Source organism: Heliangelus exortis, chromosome 2 (assembly GCF_036169615.1).
Source record: "Heliangelus exortis chromosome 2, bHelExo1.hap1, whole genome shotgun sequence".
Taxonomy (NCBI): domain Eukaryota; kingdom Metazoa; phylum Chordata; class Aves; order Apodiformes; family Trochilidae; genus Heliangelus; species Heliangelus exortis.
The window spans coordinates 63,157,200-63,176,440 of NC_092423.1; the positions used below are offsets into that span (position 1 = coordinate 63,157,200).

A 19,241-nucleotide genomic window follows, 5' to 3' on the forward strand; every position below is an offset into this window, starting at 1 on the left:
AAGCTACATTTGGCTGCAGGCAGGTTTGTGCCTTATGAGAGAAGGACCAGAAAAGGCTTGTTCACTACAGGAACCTGTAAAGGTTGCAGAAACAGTAAGCAGATCAGGGACATCTGAGGAAAACAGACTGTGTGTTTTTTATTAAGACACCTCTTAGAAAAGCTCACGTTAATGATAGTTTTGTTGTTGTGTTTAGAGCTGTGACAAAAGGACTCAAGCTAGAGCAAGGGCTACCTGATGAAGTGCAACAAGTTTGTCCTTTGTTGAGATACAGATGTGGGAAGTTAGGTTTTGTTTCTGAATTCTGGAAGACCTGCTGTTACTGTTAGACCAAAAGACTAGGGTTTGGGTTTAGGTCTGTCAGAGTCATCAATCTGCCACTTGGGCTCAAATTTTTATTGGGCCATGTGTCTGGGACGAACAAGGTGAATTCCTAAATACAGTTGCAATTAGTACTGGGATAGCCAAATGTTGCTTTTCTGGCTCTAATACAGGAGTTTATGTAATGACTGAAAAAACAGGCTAATTTACCATTCCTGCAGATGACACAAGGCATGCAGGAGCACTGGGCACAGCAAGGGAAAGGAAATGAGATGAGATGGGATGGGATGTTTGAGTATAGGTGAATTTCATGTTTCAGGTCCATAATGGGGCTGAGATGTTAAATGTACTCATAAGCATTTTGTATGTTGCAGGCCTCTTCTGAACACTAACACCTTCATTTGTGCTGATATTTAAGTTCAGGTCACTGGGGCGGAGTTTAAGGTTACAATTAACCCTTGGAACAAAAGGACTGGAGTGTCAGGTTTAACACAACACAATGTTCCAGACCAACTTGAGAGCCCTGCTGTGAGAGATTTAGGTGCAATTAGCTGTTCTAACTGTATTCAGGACAAGGTTAAGGACTTGTCATAGCTTGAGCTGAAAAGCAACATTTACACCTGGATCCTGCTAGGGTTGCTAGGCTTCAACCTGACTTAATTCTAACATATTAAAACAAATTATTTCATCTGTAGAGCCTGAAGTAAGGTTTAGTGACAGCATGGCCTAGTATTGTACAGGGCATTAGAACTAGGACAACTGCAGAAAAAAATGACATAGGCTCAGAGGGCAACCAGACTATAAGCTTAGGGCTAAGTGGCTAACATTTGGTACCAAGTTTACATACAAAGGCTATGCAAAGTTTGGTACCAAGGCCACAATGTTTGATACTAAGTTTAGGGCCCAATGGCTGGTACCAAAGGGGCTGAAGAGCTTTGTGAAAGTCCCTCCTGAAATTGATGTATTGCTCTTCTTTCTGATGGAAAAAGGAACTTCACAGGAAAAAGTCAAACGGAGGAAGCAGGACAAAGAGGAAAATGAGACACCAGTACTTATCAAAACGCTGGGACCACAAGGGAATGGTTTAAAAGTCTATACACATGTGCACATCTGTTTTCCCCAATCTTTAACCTTCCTCCCATCCTTCCTGTCTCCCTGTGAGTCTCCCTTCCCCCCAACTCCCACAGTTCTCTGCCACTCCATGTCACACAGATGTTCCTTTTAGTTCCTCTTCATCCTTCCCAATCCCGGCATAGGGCAGAGACAACAAGAGAAGAGAAAACAAGGCAAGCAAGAAGCTTTACTTTTTTTTTGTTTTTTCATCCTGTGTCCAGACCAGTAACAAGAACCACAACAACCATCACCACCACAACAGGAATAATGAATGGCAGTGCTGCGGCACCGCATCTTTACTAGTCGGAGATGGAGGTAAGTGAGGGTGGTAGGGGCTCCACCACAAGGCTTTGGGGAGGGGAAATAATCGAGGACCTCCAGCCCCCGGTGAGCCGGCTCTGCCCGCGGGCTCTCCGGCTGGTGATCCCACAGGACCCTGCCTGCCGGCACCTTCTATTTGCAGAAGCCGGGACACTTTTGAGCCAGACCCCTTGTCTGGGGACTGGAGGGGCCGGGTCCCGCCGCACGGGGGGGGCATCCAGCTGTTGTCGACAGCTGGATGCCAGCTCCGGCCGGGCCGCGGCCGAGCGAGGGGTCCGCCCCGCCGCCGTCCCCGCCCCTGCGAGGAGGAGGAACCGAGAGTGCCCGACCCGGTGGCTTTTAGGGGGGAGGCCACTCAGTTGTTAGCGCCCAGGCCCTGCGCTACTCTTCCAGTTGCTGCATCTGCTCGTTTCCAGCGCTACGGCCGCCAGGCTGGCTGCTGCCCACCCTCCCCTCCTCCTTTTACCGGTACCTACCTCAAAACCTCCGGAGGCTGCGGGGCTCCGCTCTTGAAGGAGGAGGAAGCTGGGCTTGCAAAGGCAAAAGGGAATTGCATTCTAACTGGGTGGCGGGGGGGAAGAAGCGGGGCGGGGGGGGCAGAGAAGAGGAAAAAAAAAAATAAATAAAAAGACCAAAAAAAAAAGAGCGAGGCTGAGCCTGGCAGCGGGTCTCGGCGCCCAGGACCCGCACGCCCCGGCGGCCAGGCGTGGGTGCAGAGCGCGGCGCGGCGCGCAGGGCCCGGCGGAAGATGCACACGACGCAGAAGGACACCACGTACACCAAGATCTTCGTCGGGGGCTTGCCCTACCACACCACCGACTCTAGCCTGCGCAAGTACTTCGAGGTCTTCGGCGACATCGAGGAGGCGGTGGTCATCACCGACCGGCAGACGGGCAAGTCCCGGGGATACGGCTTTGTAAGTGCCGGAGCGCGGAAAAGGGACGAGGGGAGGACGGGGGAGGTCGGCGGGGAGGCAGAGGAGGCGGACGGAGAGGGGGCAGGTGGGTGGCTGCGGGGCATCGCGGGGAAACTTCTGCGGGGGCCTCTATGAGGAGCCGGACAGCGCCGGGCTCGGAAGAGGGTATCGGGCGTTTGGCTTTTTTTTTTTTTTTTTTTTTCTCTCTCTTTTTTTTTTTTTTTTCTCCTCGCTGGGGAGTTTAGAGAGAGGCGGGGGGGAGGGGGAGTACTGAAAAAGGAGATTGAGGGGGGAATTGCCTTATTTCTCGCAGCGCCTCCAGCGCGCCTGTTGCTCCCTGATACGGCCGCGCAGGGGGTTATCTGCTGGCGGCGGAGCTCGGTCCGCGCCCTCCGCCCTGAGCCCAGCGCGGCTCCCCGCGGAGAGCTCCGCTCCCCTCCGCCGGGGTGGTGGGCGGGCGGGGGTCGGGGAGGGGACTCCCTCGCTCCCCAGACTGCCCCCCCCAGAGCCGCTCGACCGGGGGGTCGGTGCCGCGGGAGGGAGGCTTCCCCTTCGCCGCGGAGAGGGATCTAATGCTCAGCCTTGCGCCTTAAGGTCACCATGGCTGACAGAGCTGCTGCTGAAAGGGCTTGTAAAGACCCCAACCCCATCATCGATGGCAGGAAAGCCAACGTGAACCTGGCGTACCTGGGTGCCAAGCCGAGGATAATGCAGCCAGGTGAGGAAGCGGCCCTGGAGGGCTTTTTTTCTCTGTACCTGATGTTTTTTGAGAGATTAAAAACTTTAAAAACGGTAGCGCTGCTGGGAACTTTTCCTGAAGTACACTCAGTGTTTGAGCGTGCTTTTGTCTTTTTAAATGGTTTTTAAATGCAGTGCGTATTAAGTCTCTGCCCGTTTTTTACATGTGCCTTATTTAGGGGGAAAAAAAAAAAAAGGAAAAAAGACCAAACCCAAAAGCAATCTTAGATAAAATATCTTCAGTTCCCCAGGAAGACTTCCACAGCTCAGACACTTCATTGGTTATTCCTACTGCTGGGAATGTGGTGGCACTGACCATTTACAGTATCATTGCAGGGAAAGATTGGCCTAGGAATTAATCGTTTCCAATGTGTGCAGTCTTATTAATACAAACAATATCTTAATGCAAACTTCTCAAGCAGATGGGAGCTATTATGCAGACTTTAAAAAGAAATGGCTCTCCCCAAGACCACATCTGAGCCAATCAGACCTCTTATCTGCTTCACAAACTGCTGCTTTGCAGCAAGAGAGACAGGAGAGCAGTGTGCATGCACGTTTGTGCTCTAAAGACACAGTTCAGAAGCTGCTCTGAATTCCCATGTGCTCAGCCTGAGGATGACTTGTGGAAGTAATGAAGGGCCCATCAAGGAAAGAAGGGGGTTTATGCTTGGGCATTTGAAGAACAGAAACGAATTTAGGATTTTACTCCTATGCTAAACCCTCATGACTAGAGATGGCTTGGAATTTAAGTACGTAGAAGGTGCACAAATACACTGGTGTGTAGAAAGTACCATAGAGTCCTTTAGAGGCTAAAGCTAGAGTCCAGAATGCAGCACAAAATAAAACGCAAACAACAACCTTGTGTGAACAGACCTGGTGAACAAAAATTTTTGTTTAGAAAAAGTATTCTGAGCATCTCTATGAAATCGTGGGCTTCACCATTTTAAGTTCTGTATGCATGTATGTCTGTGCATGTATATGTGGATTGGTATATTTTACTTTCCTATTTGTGGTTCTACAGCCTTTCAGATGTTGTTACTGGAGGTTGTTATTGAAGGCTGTTACCCTGCTTTTGTAACCTTGTGGATATAGCATAAATAAGTGTATATAGCATAAATAAGTGTATGTAGCATAAATAAGTGGCCAAAAGAACACCCATGCAGATAATGTGATGTGTTTTTTGTTGGTAGGTTTTGCCTTCGGTGTCCAGCAGCTTCATCCAGCTCTCATACAGAGGCCTTTTGGGTAAGTCTGCTCAATGGGACCTCAAACAGGGGAGGAAAAATCTCTTTTTTTAAAATAAGGAAAAAATATGATCTTGAAGGCCTCATGCAGTAGCAGCCTTGTAAACTCACCAGCAATGATGAAGTTCTCAGACTTAAAAATGTATGCCCATAAATGCGCTCACCTTGTCGGTCATGTTCTAATGCCGCAGCTGAGTCAAGTTGTGTGGGATGTGTCCCCTCCACCTAAGCGGTCCAGTCCCGTATGATCCTATGATAAAACAAGGAGGTATGACTTGATGCAAGATTGCTGTGCCCCATTTCTCTTTTTTCAGCTTGACTCAATGTTATTTATCTCTTTCTAATCTGACAGGGATCGTTTACAGTTAAGATAACTGATCAGAAGGATATGATGATAAGAGGTGGAATAGTTCTGTTTGGAATTAAACTCTGTAACCAGTAGACTCAAACACAAACAAGCTAAAATGGTGATTAACGATGCATGTATGTTTTTTTTCATATAGTCAATAGACCTCCGTGTGCTTTTTTTATTTTTCTATTTATTACAGTAATGAAGTGGTGTTCATAGCTAAACTGTGTGCTTTTATTTAATTGAAAGAGCTGTAGTGAAATTTTTGGGGGGTCTTTTTAATTTTGTTTTTGTTGTTGAGGAGTGACTTTGCCATGGGGAGCAAAGGGCCTTTGTTTTTTTCCTTGCTTTCAAGCTATAGCCTGTGACTTTTTTAACCGTATTTTGTAGTGAGTGCTAAATTGTGTGACTTCTTGATTTTTAAGTAAATCAACGTATTGCTTGCATGTTCATAATTTTTGGGGGGTTTGTTCTTGGGAGGGGTGTGGAGCTCCTTATTAACAATGTGCGTCCATTTGGGCTTTCTAATTTGAGATACTTTGTTTCTTCAATCTGTCTTTAATAGGTAGCTCATTTCCCTTTTACTTTAGTGTACCATTCCTAAGTAGATCTAACTCTTGCTTCTTACAGGCATATAATTAGGAGGTGAAGTCTGCTTTAAACTTTCCATACAGTGTCACTTTGCTAATACACACTGACTGAGAAACTCATTGCAAAATAATGCATTTTGCTAATTAATGAGTAAGCTAACAATTACGTAGGGAAAATGTGTCACAAACGTATTTTTTTTCTTTGACTGGAATAGCTACAGAATATTGTACCTAGCTGTTATTAAGCAATAATAGCTTATCAGCAGTTCAGTTTGTCAAAAGGATAGGAAACAGTTCCTATCTTCAAAAGTACAGGGAAAGGTGTTCCTACAAACTTTACGCACTTAGAAAAGATAATGTTGATTCTTCTGAGACCTGTGGGGAGGTTGTGGATAACTTTTTATCTCTTTTTTTTTTTTTTTTTTTTTTTTTTTTTTTTCCTGTCCTGCTGATTATCCTCTACTGCTTTTTGTTTGAGTTCCTTGAAGATGAGACAACAGTATATATGCAGTCATCAGTTTAAGATGCCTGTGCTAAGGTAGACAGGAGATGGGAGTGTGTTGTCTCCAGAGCTGTTAAAGCACTTGTTGCAAACAGAAACCAGTGGACTGCCATTTGGGATCAGCCATGAAGTTTGCTGAGCACAACAGAAAAGGAGAACCTTTCGTTGTCTGTCCCTAAAGGACTGTGCAAATGTGGGGCTCTTTCTTGCTTTCCTTACCCAGAGCCAACAGTAGATCATGTAAATTGTGTTTAGGTCAGGGAAATTCTTCTAGCAGGCTGAGTAAGGTTTAATTTCTAATGCAATGTACATCAGTCTAAAGAAAGGGGGTGTTAGTCACAGGGTCATGTATATATAAATTAATAATTTTTATTCCTTGCCTTTTGCCTTTCTAGTACCAACAAAGATTACTAATCCTGCTTCCTTCTCAGAATTTCCAACAACCTCTATCTTTTCTAAAGAATATAGTTCAGATTAAGAAGAACTGCATTCATTAGGGTGAATATACATCTTCATTCACTATATTCCTTGGCAATAAGAAATATTGTTACTTGGATCTATTTTTATTGAAGAATTCACTTTTAAAGGATATCACATGGATTGCACTGAAATATGTAGTCACATTAAAGCTGTTCTTCCTCCTGTGCAGTTGCACTTTTTAAAAGTACACTTTACTAATATTCTGTGCAAAATGGGTTTTAATGGCAATTTACTGCCAATACTCTGCTAATCCATACACGAAAGCTCCAAGAGTTCTGTGATTTTCAATTTTTTTTTTCCTACCAGAGAGGAATCATTGAGGTACTGACATATTCTGGTATGGTTAGTGTTTTGACGTGGTTCCCCACCTATCCAGCAAGAAACTGAAAAATAACAGTTTATGTTACATTACTTTTTACTAAGAAGATGCAGAAGCACAATATTATGAATTAAGTACAACATTATTGTGGTGGAGGGAGCCAGAAACTAGATTAGCTTCAGTGCATGAAGCTTTTTGAATGCTGGAAAGTTTTCTTTATTTAGTGCTGAAGAGATCAATTCATCCAACAAATTACATTTCTTCCTGTTAGACATTCAGCATCTGTCTTACTGTTGGTGTGTTTTGTAGAAGGCTGTTTGATCACAGGACTGGTTATCTGTACTGCTATGTTTTCAAGATTGTTTATTAAAATACTGTCTCTGAATTCAGTATGAGTTTATGGAGGGGGAAGGTCACCTTGTCTCCTGTATTGGCTTTTCTCATTTTGCTTATGTAATTTTTACTTCAATATTGGTGGGAAAATATGGAGCTCTACAGAAGCACTGGTGTAGGATATGACTCATTCTGTTGGAGAGATTTTTTTTCCCCTTTATTTGCTGTCCAAAACCTTTACCTTGATCAAAAATGCCCAGTGTTTTTAGTAAGTAAATCCAAAGTTATTAAGTTTATTATCAAATGGTTAGCTGATACTACTTACCTGGTATTATCTTCCAAGAGTTGGACAATTTTGCCTTTCTTAAGAGAGAAGGAAAAGCCCTCTCTTGAGCTTAGGACAGGCACAAATCTAAAAGGAATCATATTTAGGGTCTTGCATGTCTTTATGTTTACATAACCTATTTCTGCTGTAAGGAAAGCTGCACTGATGAAAATCTACTCTTCAGTTACGCTTACAAAAGCAGGTGATGCCATGCAAGGGCCAAAGCAAAACATTTTGTTCAAAGTTAAATATCTGCTTTCACAAGAATTTTATTGTTCAGAGTCACCAGTGTACTACTACTGCTGAATTTCTGTATTCCATAGCTTTCTGCATTAGTCTGAAAAATCCTTTCTTTCCTTTGAAACAATTAGCTTTCACTGTACTACTGTTTATAGGATTATTTTTCAGGCCTTGTTTAAACACAAATGTTCTGTTGTAACAACAGTGAAGGTTGTAATGCACATGGCAAGAGTGTATGTCATTCAGTGTTGAATATTCCCTTTTATTGCAGAAGCATAAAGCAATAAATATGTGTTCCAAAATAAAATCTACTGCCAGGAAAGAAACCTTAAAGCATGTATAATGCTCACACTCTTAATTTCCAAAGTAAAAGAGGAACTTTTATTTAAGTTAAGGATACTAAGGATATCCAGCATAACCGGGAATTGCTTTTTCAGCTTTTAACCTGACAGAGCAATAAAAGCAGTTGGGTTCTGAATGGCTGAGATCCACATGTGCTGGCTTCTGCAGTAGGTAGAAATTTACTTTGGCCATATAAAGCCATTTTACTCAACTCAAAACAGTTGTAGCATGACAGACGATCAAAAATAGCCCTGCTGCAGCTTATGCTGTCAATCATCATGTGTGAAATGGCATGGTGGTGAGGAGCCTGCACAGGGTTTATGTTTATCGTAGGGTAAGATGTGGCAAACAGATAATGTTTCATAACTTCACCACCTGTTAGTTTCTTGGCTTAAATAAAACAAGTCACAGGAGTTTAAGTGGAAGCACATGTATCTTTCTGTCTTGTTCAAGGATATGGCTGAGTGTCCTCCTGTCTTCAGAAAATCCCAGTAACATCAGTTCCAAGTCAACACAAGCAGCTAGACATGCTTGCTTACTCTCTCTTCTGTTAGAATCACTCTGTTTCACAAATGCTGTATGTAAAGATGCATTTGATGCAGTGTTAAAGAGATGCCTAATGATGCAGAAGAGGCTCTCGGTGACTTCAAATTTGGTTTTATCCCTCTTTCCATAATTCTTATAAACCACGGTATTATCTTGTACTTGATCGGTGACCAGTACCAAGTGCTTGTTTATGCTCATCCATTTTGTACGGAGAGCTCAGGTAATGGTGTGTATTTAAATGCACAGAGCCAGCTTAAGTATGCCTCAAATGCACTTCTGGCTAATCACTTCATAAATTAGGTGAGTGTTAAAAACCCAACTTATGGTTTTATTTCATGTTTTCTTTCTTCCCAATTCCTATTTGTTACTTTTTTATTATTATTATTTTTTTTTTCTCTTTTTCTTTCTTTTTTTTCCTGTTTTCATTTCTCCCTTCACATATCAGGAAGTGAATTTCATTGACATGTTGGGTTTTTATGATTGTGGTGTTCATGTCTTAAACGTGGCAACTGAATATTTCTCTCTGCTAATACTCCTTTCAATCAATTGAGCTCTTTTATTCCTAAAAAAAACCAAACAAAGCAACCTTGGCTGTTTTAAAGCCTGCCTATCACTTATTTTAAACAATATTTTGCTGTGAAACTAGTGGACAGTGTCCCTTCTGATTGAAATGTTTCCTTGTTGACCACTTAAGTAAACCTTGAAGTTACTTAAAAATGAAACAAAAATTTAAACCGTTTCCATTACATCTTTAATTTGCAGAAAAGAGGACAGTTTTTACTGTTGCAATTTGCATATGTGTTTATAGTACACTAAAAGGTTGATGCAGTGTTTAGAGTTGTCTGTGATGGTAAAGTTTAGTACGAAATTATAGTAAGCCTGCACAAGCAATTTTTCATGGATTTATAAAGATTCACTGACTAGAAAGGAGTTGCATATATGAATGACTTCTCTGTGGAAATCCAGATGCAAGACAGGGTTATGAATGGAAAATGAGAATGATACTGATACTGAGTATAGTATTTTTTAATTCATGTTATATGGTAAAATACAACTATAAAATGAACTTGTATGTACACTTGAGTGCTAAGACAATGATATGACCACTTGTCAAAACTAAAGAGCTAAGTAAACAAGCCAAGGAGGTGAGCTTTGTGACTTGGAGAAGATGGAGAAGTGCATACTGATCTGTTCAGAATGGTTATTTCTTAAGCTGTAAATTTGTTTTTTTTAACTTTTGTTAAGCACGAGTTCTATTTAGACTTAATCCTATGCCCACCCCCCAAAAAAACTCTATGCTGTATGTCTTGCATAGAAATAAACAAGCTGGCACAAAACAGGACATCAGTGGCCTGATAATCAAACAGGTTTGACCCTTGTGTCCTTATGAACTTTATAAAAGTGTGATGCACATGTACTTAGGAGTCACTGTTATGGATTTTAATAGCATCTATGTAGCTTCCCCTCAATGGCCTCTTGTGACGGAGTGAGCTGCACTATCGTTCGTTTGGAAAGTGTGATTCTTGCTGTGTTTACCACACTTGTGAACTTTATTTAAACTCCTTTGTCGCCTGTGTTGGTTTTTTTTCTTATTTTTAATAAGGGTGACTGAGGTTGCAGAGAAATTAATGTGTGCTGAGTCTGCATAGCAACTTAAGTAGGGTTGCCACAATACACTCTTCTCCCCTTCCCTGAGAAGACTTTACGTAAAGTCAGGGTTCAATCATTTTATTGCCTTATTGGCTATTGCCAAACTCATTATAATGATGCTGTCAAACTGCTCGGTTACTAATAATAAAAGAATTGCAGGAAATCATTTTACTATGAGTCGAGTAGTTAAGCGAGAAGCAGGGTAATAAAAGTCACTTACAGGTGTTTTGAAAACGAAACACTGTGGTTTCCAGATGTAATAATCAACCTTTCTCCTTTAGAGTCACCTTAAAACTGACATCAGTGATCCTGGTCCTTCTAAAGGCTTTAAAGGCATTAAACATAATATCCTCAAGCCACGTTGAACGCCGCTCTTCAACTCAGCAACCACGCTGTGCGTTGGAGCGATGCCTCTCTCCGGGCCAGCGAACTGACAAGCGCCCCGTTCGCTCCAGTTATTGTGGCAACCCTATGCACATAACAACAACTAAATTGAGTTTGTTGTAGTTCGGAGTTATGGATGTGACGCTGAGGCGCCGACTCGCCTGCCAACTCTAACTCCTTCTCCCGTCTTTCAACAGGATACCCGCTCACTATGTCTATCCACAGGCTTTTGTGCAGCCGGGAGTGGTAATCCCCCACGTCCAGCCCGCGGCGGCCGCTGCCTCCACGACACCCTACATCGACTACACCGGAGCTGCCTACGCCCAGTACTCGGCCGCCGCCGCTGCCGCCTACGAGCAGTACCCCTACGCCGCCTCGCCGGCCGCCGCTGCCGGGTACGTGGCGGCGGGGGGCTACGGCTACGCGGTGCAGCAGCCCATCACCGCGGCAGCCCCCGGGACGGCGGCGGCGGCGGCTGCTGCCGCCGCGGCTGCTTTTGGCCAGTACCAGCCCCAACAGCTGCAGACAGACCGTATGCAATAGCAGATGGACCTCTGAAGGAAGCTCTTTCTTTCTCTTCCTCTTTTCGGCCTTCCCGTAGAAGTAGCTAATCAGAGACAATTGATGTTAACTAAGGAGCTTTAAGGAAAGCGATGCTATTGCGAAACTAAAGATTTTTATTCCGCTGTCTTCATACAGTACGCATCCAAATCGTGTTGTTAGAGGGGAGGGGGTAGTGCAGCGTGGCTAGTTTCAAGTATCGAGCTAGAAGAAAATGGGGGAAAAAATACTGTACTGTCATGAAAGAGTGGCAGGGGTAGCGATGGGACTTGGTATTTTCAAACAAACAAGAACCAAAAAAAGCAAAGGTGTACTTTTTACAGTATCAGGGAAGCAAAACTGCCTTTTGTAAGTAAGAAAATGGTATTTGAGAAGTTTGAACCAGGGAAAAAAACTGAGTCAGCAATATGTAATAATGATCTTTATCCAGGTGAAAAGGAAGCAAGCTTAAAGCACTGATTGTCCTTTCTAGCTTTCAGAAGTTGTCTTCGTGAGATAGTACCTTCTCACTGTCTCACTAACGGGCATCGAACAACCCAAGGAAGATGGCCGGCTAGTAAGATGGCGGACAGGCACCAAAGTTATTTTCTTCTCTGTCCTCTGGATGAGTGGAACTATGGAGCAAGTGATGTGGAAGTAAGGGGTGCAACAGCTGTAGAGACAATCAATAACACAGACAGTTCTGGACAGAACACATCACTCGTGCTCATGTGATGAGCTTGTCACATCCTAATCCCTCGCCCCATCCTGTTTCACTTTTGGGAAACTTTAACTGCTGGTGTCAGCTATTCTGATTCTAAAATAGGATCAGCCCTTTACTACAACAGCCTTCTCTTTCTATTTATTGCATCTATTCGTAACTTTTGAATAAAGGCAGGAAGAAACTTAATGAATTAAAACCTTTAAGAACTGTTTTAAGGGAATTTTCTTTTCTGAAACAATTTGTACAATTTTAGTATCTATTTCAGGATTATATTTAAAATATTTATTAGCAAACATACAGTATGCAAGGCAACTTTTGTTACCCAGACGGCAGTTCTTGAAGGGTTAATGGTATGTGATTTATACTGTGCCTTAATTGTTATGATATTTAAAAAGAAATATTTATTTTGAAAGTTTTACTATGCTGCGCTCTAAAGAAAGCAACTTTAGATGTGACACTGTAAAATTATGTATTCATCTCATGGCATAAATTATTTAGTAGTCTTAGATGTAGCATATTAAATATTAACCTAATTAACTAAGGATGTTGACTTGGATTTATTTAATTCGGTATGTGCACTGTATGAGGGTACTCTTAAATTAACACTTTTTTTAGGTTTTTACATAAAATATTGCTAGTTCATTCTTTTCCTATTAGTTTTTCATGTAGACCTCTCAAATACATTACTACCGTTTTCTCACTCATCTGTACGTAGACTGACGATATTTCCCTTTGCTAGAAAATGCTGCTTTACATTGTCCTGTGAAACTACAATACTTGCAATTTTTATTCTTGATTGAAATGGAATTTAATATTTTACACTGTATTGGATTTTTTTATACTTGAACAATTTCATACAAGGAAGACAGGATAGCATTTTTATGGACTTTATCCAATGTCACTGGATTTATTTTAAGTATTCTGAAAACTAGCCAGTGTTATAATGTAGACATGACTCTCCTGTGCATATTATTTATTCAATATGTATATTGCTTTACAACATTTCAGATCTCTTAAATCTATTCACTTGTATTAAAACAATAAAAAAAATGTCACATCTCATCTAGTGATTTTTTTGCTCATATTGTCTTAGATCTTGTTTAGTTAAAACTGGGGAGAGGGGGCAACCTTATATGTATTTTTTCTGATCTGGGGGGTGAATAGCAACATATGGACTGACCTTAAATACACAGACTATATGAACTGTATTACGTGGAGGAAATTCTACAGAGAAGATGGAGCAGATCCATCCTGAGAGCTACGAAATAATTCAGAGCAGAAGGGACTTTGTGAGGACCCAGCTTACTTACGGCTTTGTCCAGTCAGGTCTTAAAATCCTCCATGTGGAGACTGCACAGCCCCTCAGCATTTGCCATCTCACTGCTTAATTATCCCCATAGTATTTTTTTTTTCCTTATATCTACCCAGAGCCTCCTCTGTTCATTTATACCCTTCGTCTCTCATGCTTTGGCGGAGAGCCCAGCCCTATCTTTTCAGTAACCTCCTCGTAGGAACTGGGAAGTTGCTGCTGCCTTGTGTAGGCTCAATAAACCCCACAGCTTCAACTTCTCCTCACAAGTGTCATGCTTCAATCCCCAGCCATCCTGTTGGGTCTCCAATGGAATCATTCAAGTTTATCAACAGCTTTCATGTACTGGGAATGTCAAGACTGGACTCACCATGGCAGCTGTGGTCTAATGTGTGCTGAGTAAAAGGGGATCAATTCCCTTGATCTGCCATCTGTGCTCCTGTTGATGCAGTCAGATGTACTTTCACTGCTGCCACAGTTGGCTACTGACAAATGCAGTGTCAAAGAGGCTACCCCAACCCTCCTTTCTCCTCTTCAGCAGAGCTGCTACGAGACCAGTTATTCCCTGGTCTGTGGAGGGAGTTAGTCCATCTGAGATAAAGAACTATTTGTCCTCACTGAATTTTATGAGGTTCCTGTGTCCTCGTCCTCTAGCAAGCGAAAACTGCTCCAAATGGCAGACCTGATCTCAAATTTATCAGCTACAGGGATGTCTGTGTTCATGGAGGCATTTAAAAGACTTTTAGACGTGGCGCTTAGGGACACGGCTTAGTGGTGAACTTTGTAGAGTGAGCTTTATGGTTGGATTCCATGATCTTAGGGTCTTTTCCAACCTAAATGATTCTCTGATTCTGTAACTGCACTGCCCATTTAGTATCATTAGTCTGCAGACCTGATACTGCTGTGTCCTGTCGCTTCCTCCAGGTCATTGATAAAGTTATCAGCCAGGACAGATCCCTGACAAACTCCACTGTACCCAGCCTCTGGACAGAGCATGAGCCTTTTGGACCAATGACCCAGTCAGTTTTTTTGCCTGTCTAGACTGAGCCATCTGAAACTGGATATAAGGATTCCATGGGAGACAACATGGAAAGTCTTGCTAAACTCAAGGTAGCCAACATCATCCACAAAAGAGACCTTTTACAACGCTAAAGAGGGCAGAAGTGAAATTAAAGTGGTAGAGAAAACATTTCTTCATCCTGGGGTCTGACTTCATTTTACCATGGATGATTATGAGACTCAATTGTCCAGAATGGGTACACTCACATTCTGGACTGATGCTGTCATGTTCTGCTCTTGGAGTGCTCATAGCCTGGCTGCTGAGAACTGTTTCCAAACTTCCTTTTGCAACTTGACCTTAAGATCTATGACCTTGCAGAGTGCAATGTAGTGTTTTTTCTGCTAAGAAGCATCTAAACGCCCAGCAGGGAGTGAGTAGGAAACAGTTAACAAATGCCATTTTCTACTCTCTTCTCCCATTTCCCTGCCCCAGAGAGAGTCTGCCTACAGGATGTGGTACCAAGAAGAAATTAGAAACAGAAGTCACTCTTGAGTGGAAGATGGAGGATGCAGATGGCTTGGGAAGCCATGAGGCACAGTAACCTATTATTTGATATAGAAAGAAGGAGGTACCTTTGCCCTACATATTTTATGACCCTGACAATGTCCTTGGGCCTCCCCCTGTCCTTGGACCTTTCCCTGGAGGTGACAGACACCCCAGGGTGCAGCATGAAGGCCCTGGAGGGACTCTGTGTTGTGGCCAGCCACAACAGGAAGAGAATAAATGTTTATGATTCAGTTTATAAAGGTCAAGTGCATGCTGGCTCCATTACTTGACAGATAAAATTACTTCAGTAAAAATGTACAGCAAGTTCCACTAGCAAAGCTACCTTTGGGCATACAACATGAACACTAACTCTTATTTTTGATACATAAGTAGCTGAACAGACTTTTGTATATAAAATACACCAAAATAACACCTCCCATACTTGAAACACAAATAGTTCGTACTACCAGGACCAAAATTTTAAAACTGAGGCATAGCAGCACTTCATTTTGAAATATGTGAATTCTCAGCAGAAATGTTAGCATTTTACTTCAGAAATGGCAAATAGGTAAGCAGCAATAAATTGCACACAATAAAATTTCCAGTTGTGTTTCCAAAACCTTCCAAAGACATTTTGCACTAAGAAGTGACGAGTGCTGAGTTCCTTGCTGTGACCAGAAAGTGGGAAAAGTTGAAACTACAAACCCCATCATTAAGGAATGTGTAGACTTAAAAAGGTGTAAAGCCTTGAAAGTTTACACTGACAAGCTGGCTGTTAGAGTTGTAATTTTTCCTAATATTTGTATTTTCCTATTAACCAGTGAAGAAACTTTGGCATTAGTAGGGTTCATTATAGCGAATTTTTACTGAATTTTTCAAACATGGGGAAGGACTATGGTAGCATTAAAACATCGTGCAACCATTCAAAGTAGTTCTTAATCTTGTTCATCAGATGATGAACCATTAAAAACTGAACAATTCCTTAATTATGCTCAGTGCTTGATGAGAAAAAACATTCCATTCTGAACCAATGTTTCAGTTTTAAATAGCATGCACATATGATTTGAATTGTCTTCAGTTTCAATTTAATTTCCAGATTTTGGGCATAAATAAATATGTAAGCAGTATATTCAGATTGCAAAGCATATAATTTTTGTTTTATATTTTCCTTTGTGCTTGAGCTTCAAACCATTAAGCCATACTTCCTCAAACTAGCAATAAACTAGGCTCTGGGCAAAGTCTAACTGTAAAAAGCATGCCCATAGAAAATTTTTAATGAAAAATCTATGAGCAAGTAAAAACTGAGGATTATGATGGAATTTGGCCTTGTAACTATCACCAAAATATACAATGCTGTGAATGGGACATGGTAAGAAGAATAGGATAATGGAAGAGAAAGAAAACCACTCAGCTTTACACTGCATTTAATACTACCATAAGGAGTACATATTGATTATTGCCTATTGGTTAGCAAGACAATTACAAGATGCATGCTAGAAGTTTACATCCAGCTGTTGTTTATATATCCCAGAATACAAGGGGGACATGATCTTTTAAGGTATTTTACTACACTCATGCTACCACATTATCAGGTGTAAGTATCCCAAGGAACACATTACTTACAATGCTACATATTACATTTAGCACACCAAGAAAACACCTAACAGTGGAAGCAATTAAAGATTTTTAAGGACTTTGAAAAGCACATGGTTATGTGTGAATTTACAAAAGGCTGAAGATTGGGCTTTGGGCTTTGTTTGCAGATTCCTTTTTCCTCCAAAGCCCAGTCTGAAATTGTAAGAAAAAATAAGGTTGGTCTAGTTTCAAAGAGTGAAGAAAAAATACAGCTATGACTATGTTCAAATATGTGAATATGTACATAGAACAGTTAGCAGCTTTCTTCAATGAAAAGAAAATTAGCTCTGGAATATTTTCCAATTCCATGTGCCAACATTGCTGAGGGAAGCTATGCATTTGGTATAGCTTACACTAACACTATCTTTTATATAAGCAAAATTAGGGATTAGGGAGGAACCCAGCAAAGCCTGTTTCATCATCAAGCATTCAAAAATCAAAAGATACAGATTATTTGATTTAATTGGTGAGAGGTCTCTGAGAGATACACGCTTTAGCTCAGTACCCACATGTTAATCTTTGAAACAGACTTCACTCTGCCTGCTGCTTCTTCACCCCTCTCTAGATGTGGTTGTTGTGGGTGATGTACTCCCCACTTTTATACAGGTCAAGGGCTCTTTCAGGTGTCCACTCACTTCCTACTTAAGTTTAAAAAAGGGTGAAATGTTTCAGCTACATTAAGAAAACACCAGTCTTTCTTCTCAAGCTTAAAAAAATCCGGAAAAACCTTTAGAAAAAAGTTCTTCCTATCCACAGATCACCTGCTTCTGAATTTGTTGATTCCATCTGAACCAGAGCACAAATGTTAAAATACCAAAACTGACAGAGGTAAATCATAAGCAAAGCTCAAGTGAATCCACCAACTGTCTTTCAGCTGTTAAAAGAGCTTTGTCACTGCACTTGCAAAGGACATGAATCATTCTTTACCACACACTTGAATAACAGAACACATTTTTATTCAGCACTGCAGATAAGGAATTTTGACACTGAAAAACTTGCAGAGGGCCATTTTTTTTTTTTTTTGGGGTCCAGATTTGTAGTGAAGATTTTGTCACTTAACACTCGAAACACTGCAGTAAACAAAACTCCCTCCCAGAAAAAAATCAGGTAATTTAAAAATAAAGCAGCTATGTTTGTATAATTTAAAACAAAGAAAACACAAATTAAATCCCCGTATTTTTCACAAAGCAAAATATCCCTGCACTTATAAATGTTATGTTTTTTTCCTGACATGAACCACTACAATTGAATGATTTTCCATAGAAACACATCAGTATACTTCCCAGCTGCTTCAAAGGCAGAACCAATTACTTGTTCAAGTCTGTAGATGCCATAGAGTTGCCAAAAATTGGGATGCCTTGGCTAGTTCTTGTGACATCTGGAATCCATCTGCTTACTTGTTCACTAGTAATATTTCTGAATGCAGATAGAAACAATGAAAGTGTAGAGACAAATCTTGTTTGCACCAAGGATAGCGAGACAATTTGGGAATGTTCTATGCAGACAAGTAAACATGGGCAAGAGGAACAAGAAAAGCACGACCAAGTTGAAGCATAAGGTTTTTTCCTAGGTACGTCCAAAGTTTATGTAAGTGATGGTCCATCTTAATTATAAAGTAATTTCTATATGGCCCTAGAAATGAAGGACCTTGGAAGTGGGCTATTCCCTTTGTCTATGATCTCTTCCTCCCTGTGGACAAGGTTAAGTAGCCCATTAGTGCAGTAAGTCCACAATTTTTTTTCCAACATGCCATTATGGGGTAGAGTGCATTCCTTGGCACAAATGTGTGACGAAGACTATATAAGGAAAATGTGGTCTTCATAAACCCAGTCTTGAATATCACAGTATGCAGGTTTAAGCATTACTCTTCCCTGATTTTCATCAGTCTGGCTTTCTTCCATTAGTGAACTACTTTATCAAGTAAGCTCTTTCCTCATTTTCTGTAAAGTGCATCCTTTCACTAACCTGAGTACCATCAGAATTTATATTTCACGTGAGAGGACAACGATCTCCAGGCTTTGTTCTTCTGTAAATGTCACCGGTTCCACAGACACTACTGTATCTCCAAACTGGTTTTCCTCTGACCTTATCAAGAACAGAATTTTACTTCCTATTCTAACAACACATGGGATCTTGCCAAAAGAAATCAGATTCTAATGTAAAGCTCAGAGAGCAGGGACTGAGTGTGAAAATAAGTGTGCCCGTCAGATTTCAGAGAGGGACAGTGTCAGAAGGGAGCTGACACGGCTGCGGTAGCTCAGCTGAGCAAGGGCTGGAGAGGGACACACCACAGCTGAAAGGCTTTCTTGTGTGAATGCTTTGGTTCTGCTTAATAAAGGCAAGGAAAAGGACAAAGCAAGCAGCACTGTAGCATCTTTCACTGGAAGAAAGTTGTGGTGCCCACTGTGACTTCAAAGAACAAAGCTGACTTCAAAGATCTTGTATCATCTTGTCTTCAGTGTAATGCAAACCATATGGAGAGCCTTGGTCTGATCCTGACGATGGCAGTGGTGCTTGGCAGCAATTCTCTACAAATGCAGCTTGGCAGAGTACAGTGTGAAGGAGCCTGAAGGAATCTGACCTCCCTAAACTCAGGGAATGTCAGTACTAGGGACACCCAGACATTGTCTCTCCTCTGTCTTCTACTGCATTTAAGATACAGTTTATTTGAAATGTGGCTGCACTCTATTATTGATATTTTATTACTTCATCTCCAACTGCCACAGCCATTGCTGCAGAAACAGAAGAATAGCAAGCTTTGGGTACAACCAAGA

The 19,241-nt window shown here is 41.5% G+C and overlaps 1 protein-coding gene and 1 long non-coding RNA gene across 3 annotated transcripts in view; one reads left to right on the plus strand and one right to left on the minus strand.

Annotated features, from left to right (window-relative positions):
- The first annotated feature begins 2,092 nt into the window (after nucleotides 1–2,092).
- Nucleotides 2,093–12,514, plus strand: RBM24 (RNA binding motif protein 24). 2 transcript variants are annotated; one of them, XM_071736412.1, is made up of 5 exons: nucleotides 2,093–2,671; nucleotides 3,266–3,389; nucleotides 4,600–4,654; nucleotides 10,911–11,108; nucleotides 11,747–12,514. In XM_071736412.1, exons 1-5 carry the CDS (start codon nucleotides 2,504–2,506, stop codon nucleotides 11,766–11,768), a joined length of 567 nt encoding a protein of 188 aa, XP_071592513.1. In that variant the 5' UTR covers nucleotides 2,093–2,503; the 3' UTR covers nucleotides 11,769–12,514. The 2 variants fall into 2 exon arrangements, with proteins under 2 accessions (XP_071592513.1, XP_071592511.1); XM_071736410.1 differs by having other exon boundaries at nucleotides 10,911–12,514.
- Nucleotides 12,515–16,239: 3,725 nt separating this feature from the next.
- The window catches only part of LOC139792692 (uncharacterized), a 31,338-nt gene continuing 28,336 nt past the window's right edge, over nucleotides 16,240–19,241 (minus strand). The window contains exon 4 of the long non-coding RNA XR_011724356.1: nucleotides 16,240–16,620. This is a non-coding gene — a long non-coding RNA (uncharacterized lncRNA). The remainder of the gene's footprint in view (nucleotides 16,621–19,241) is intronic.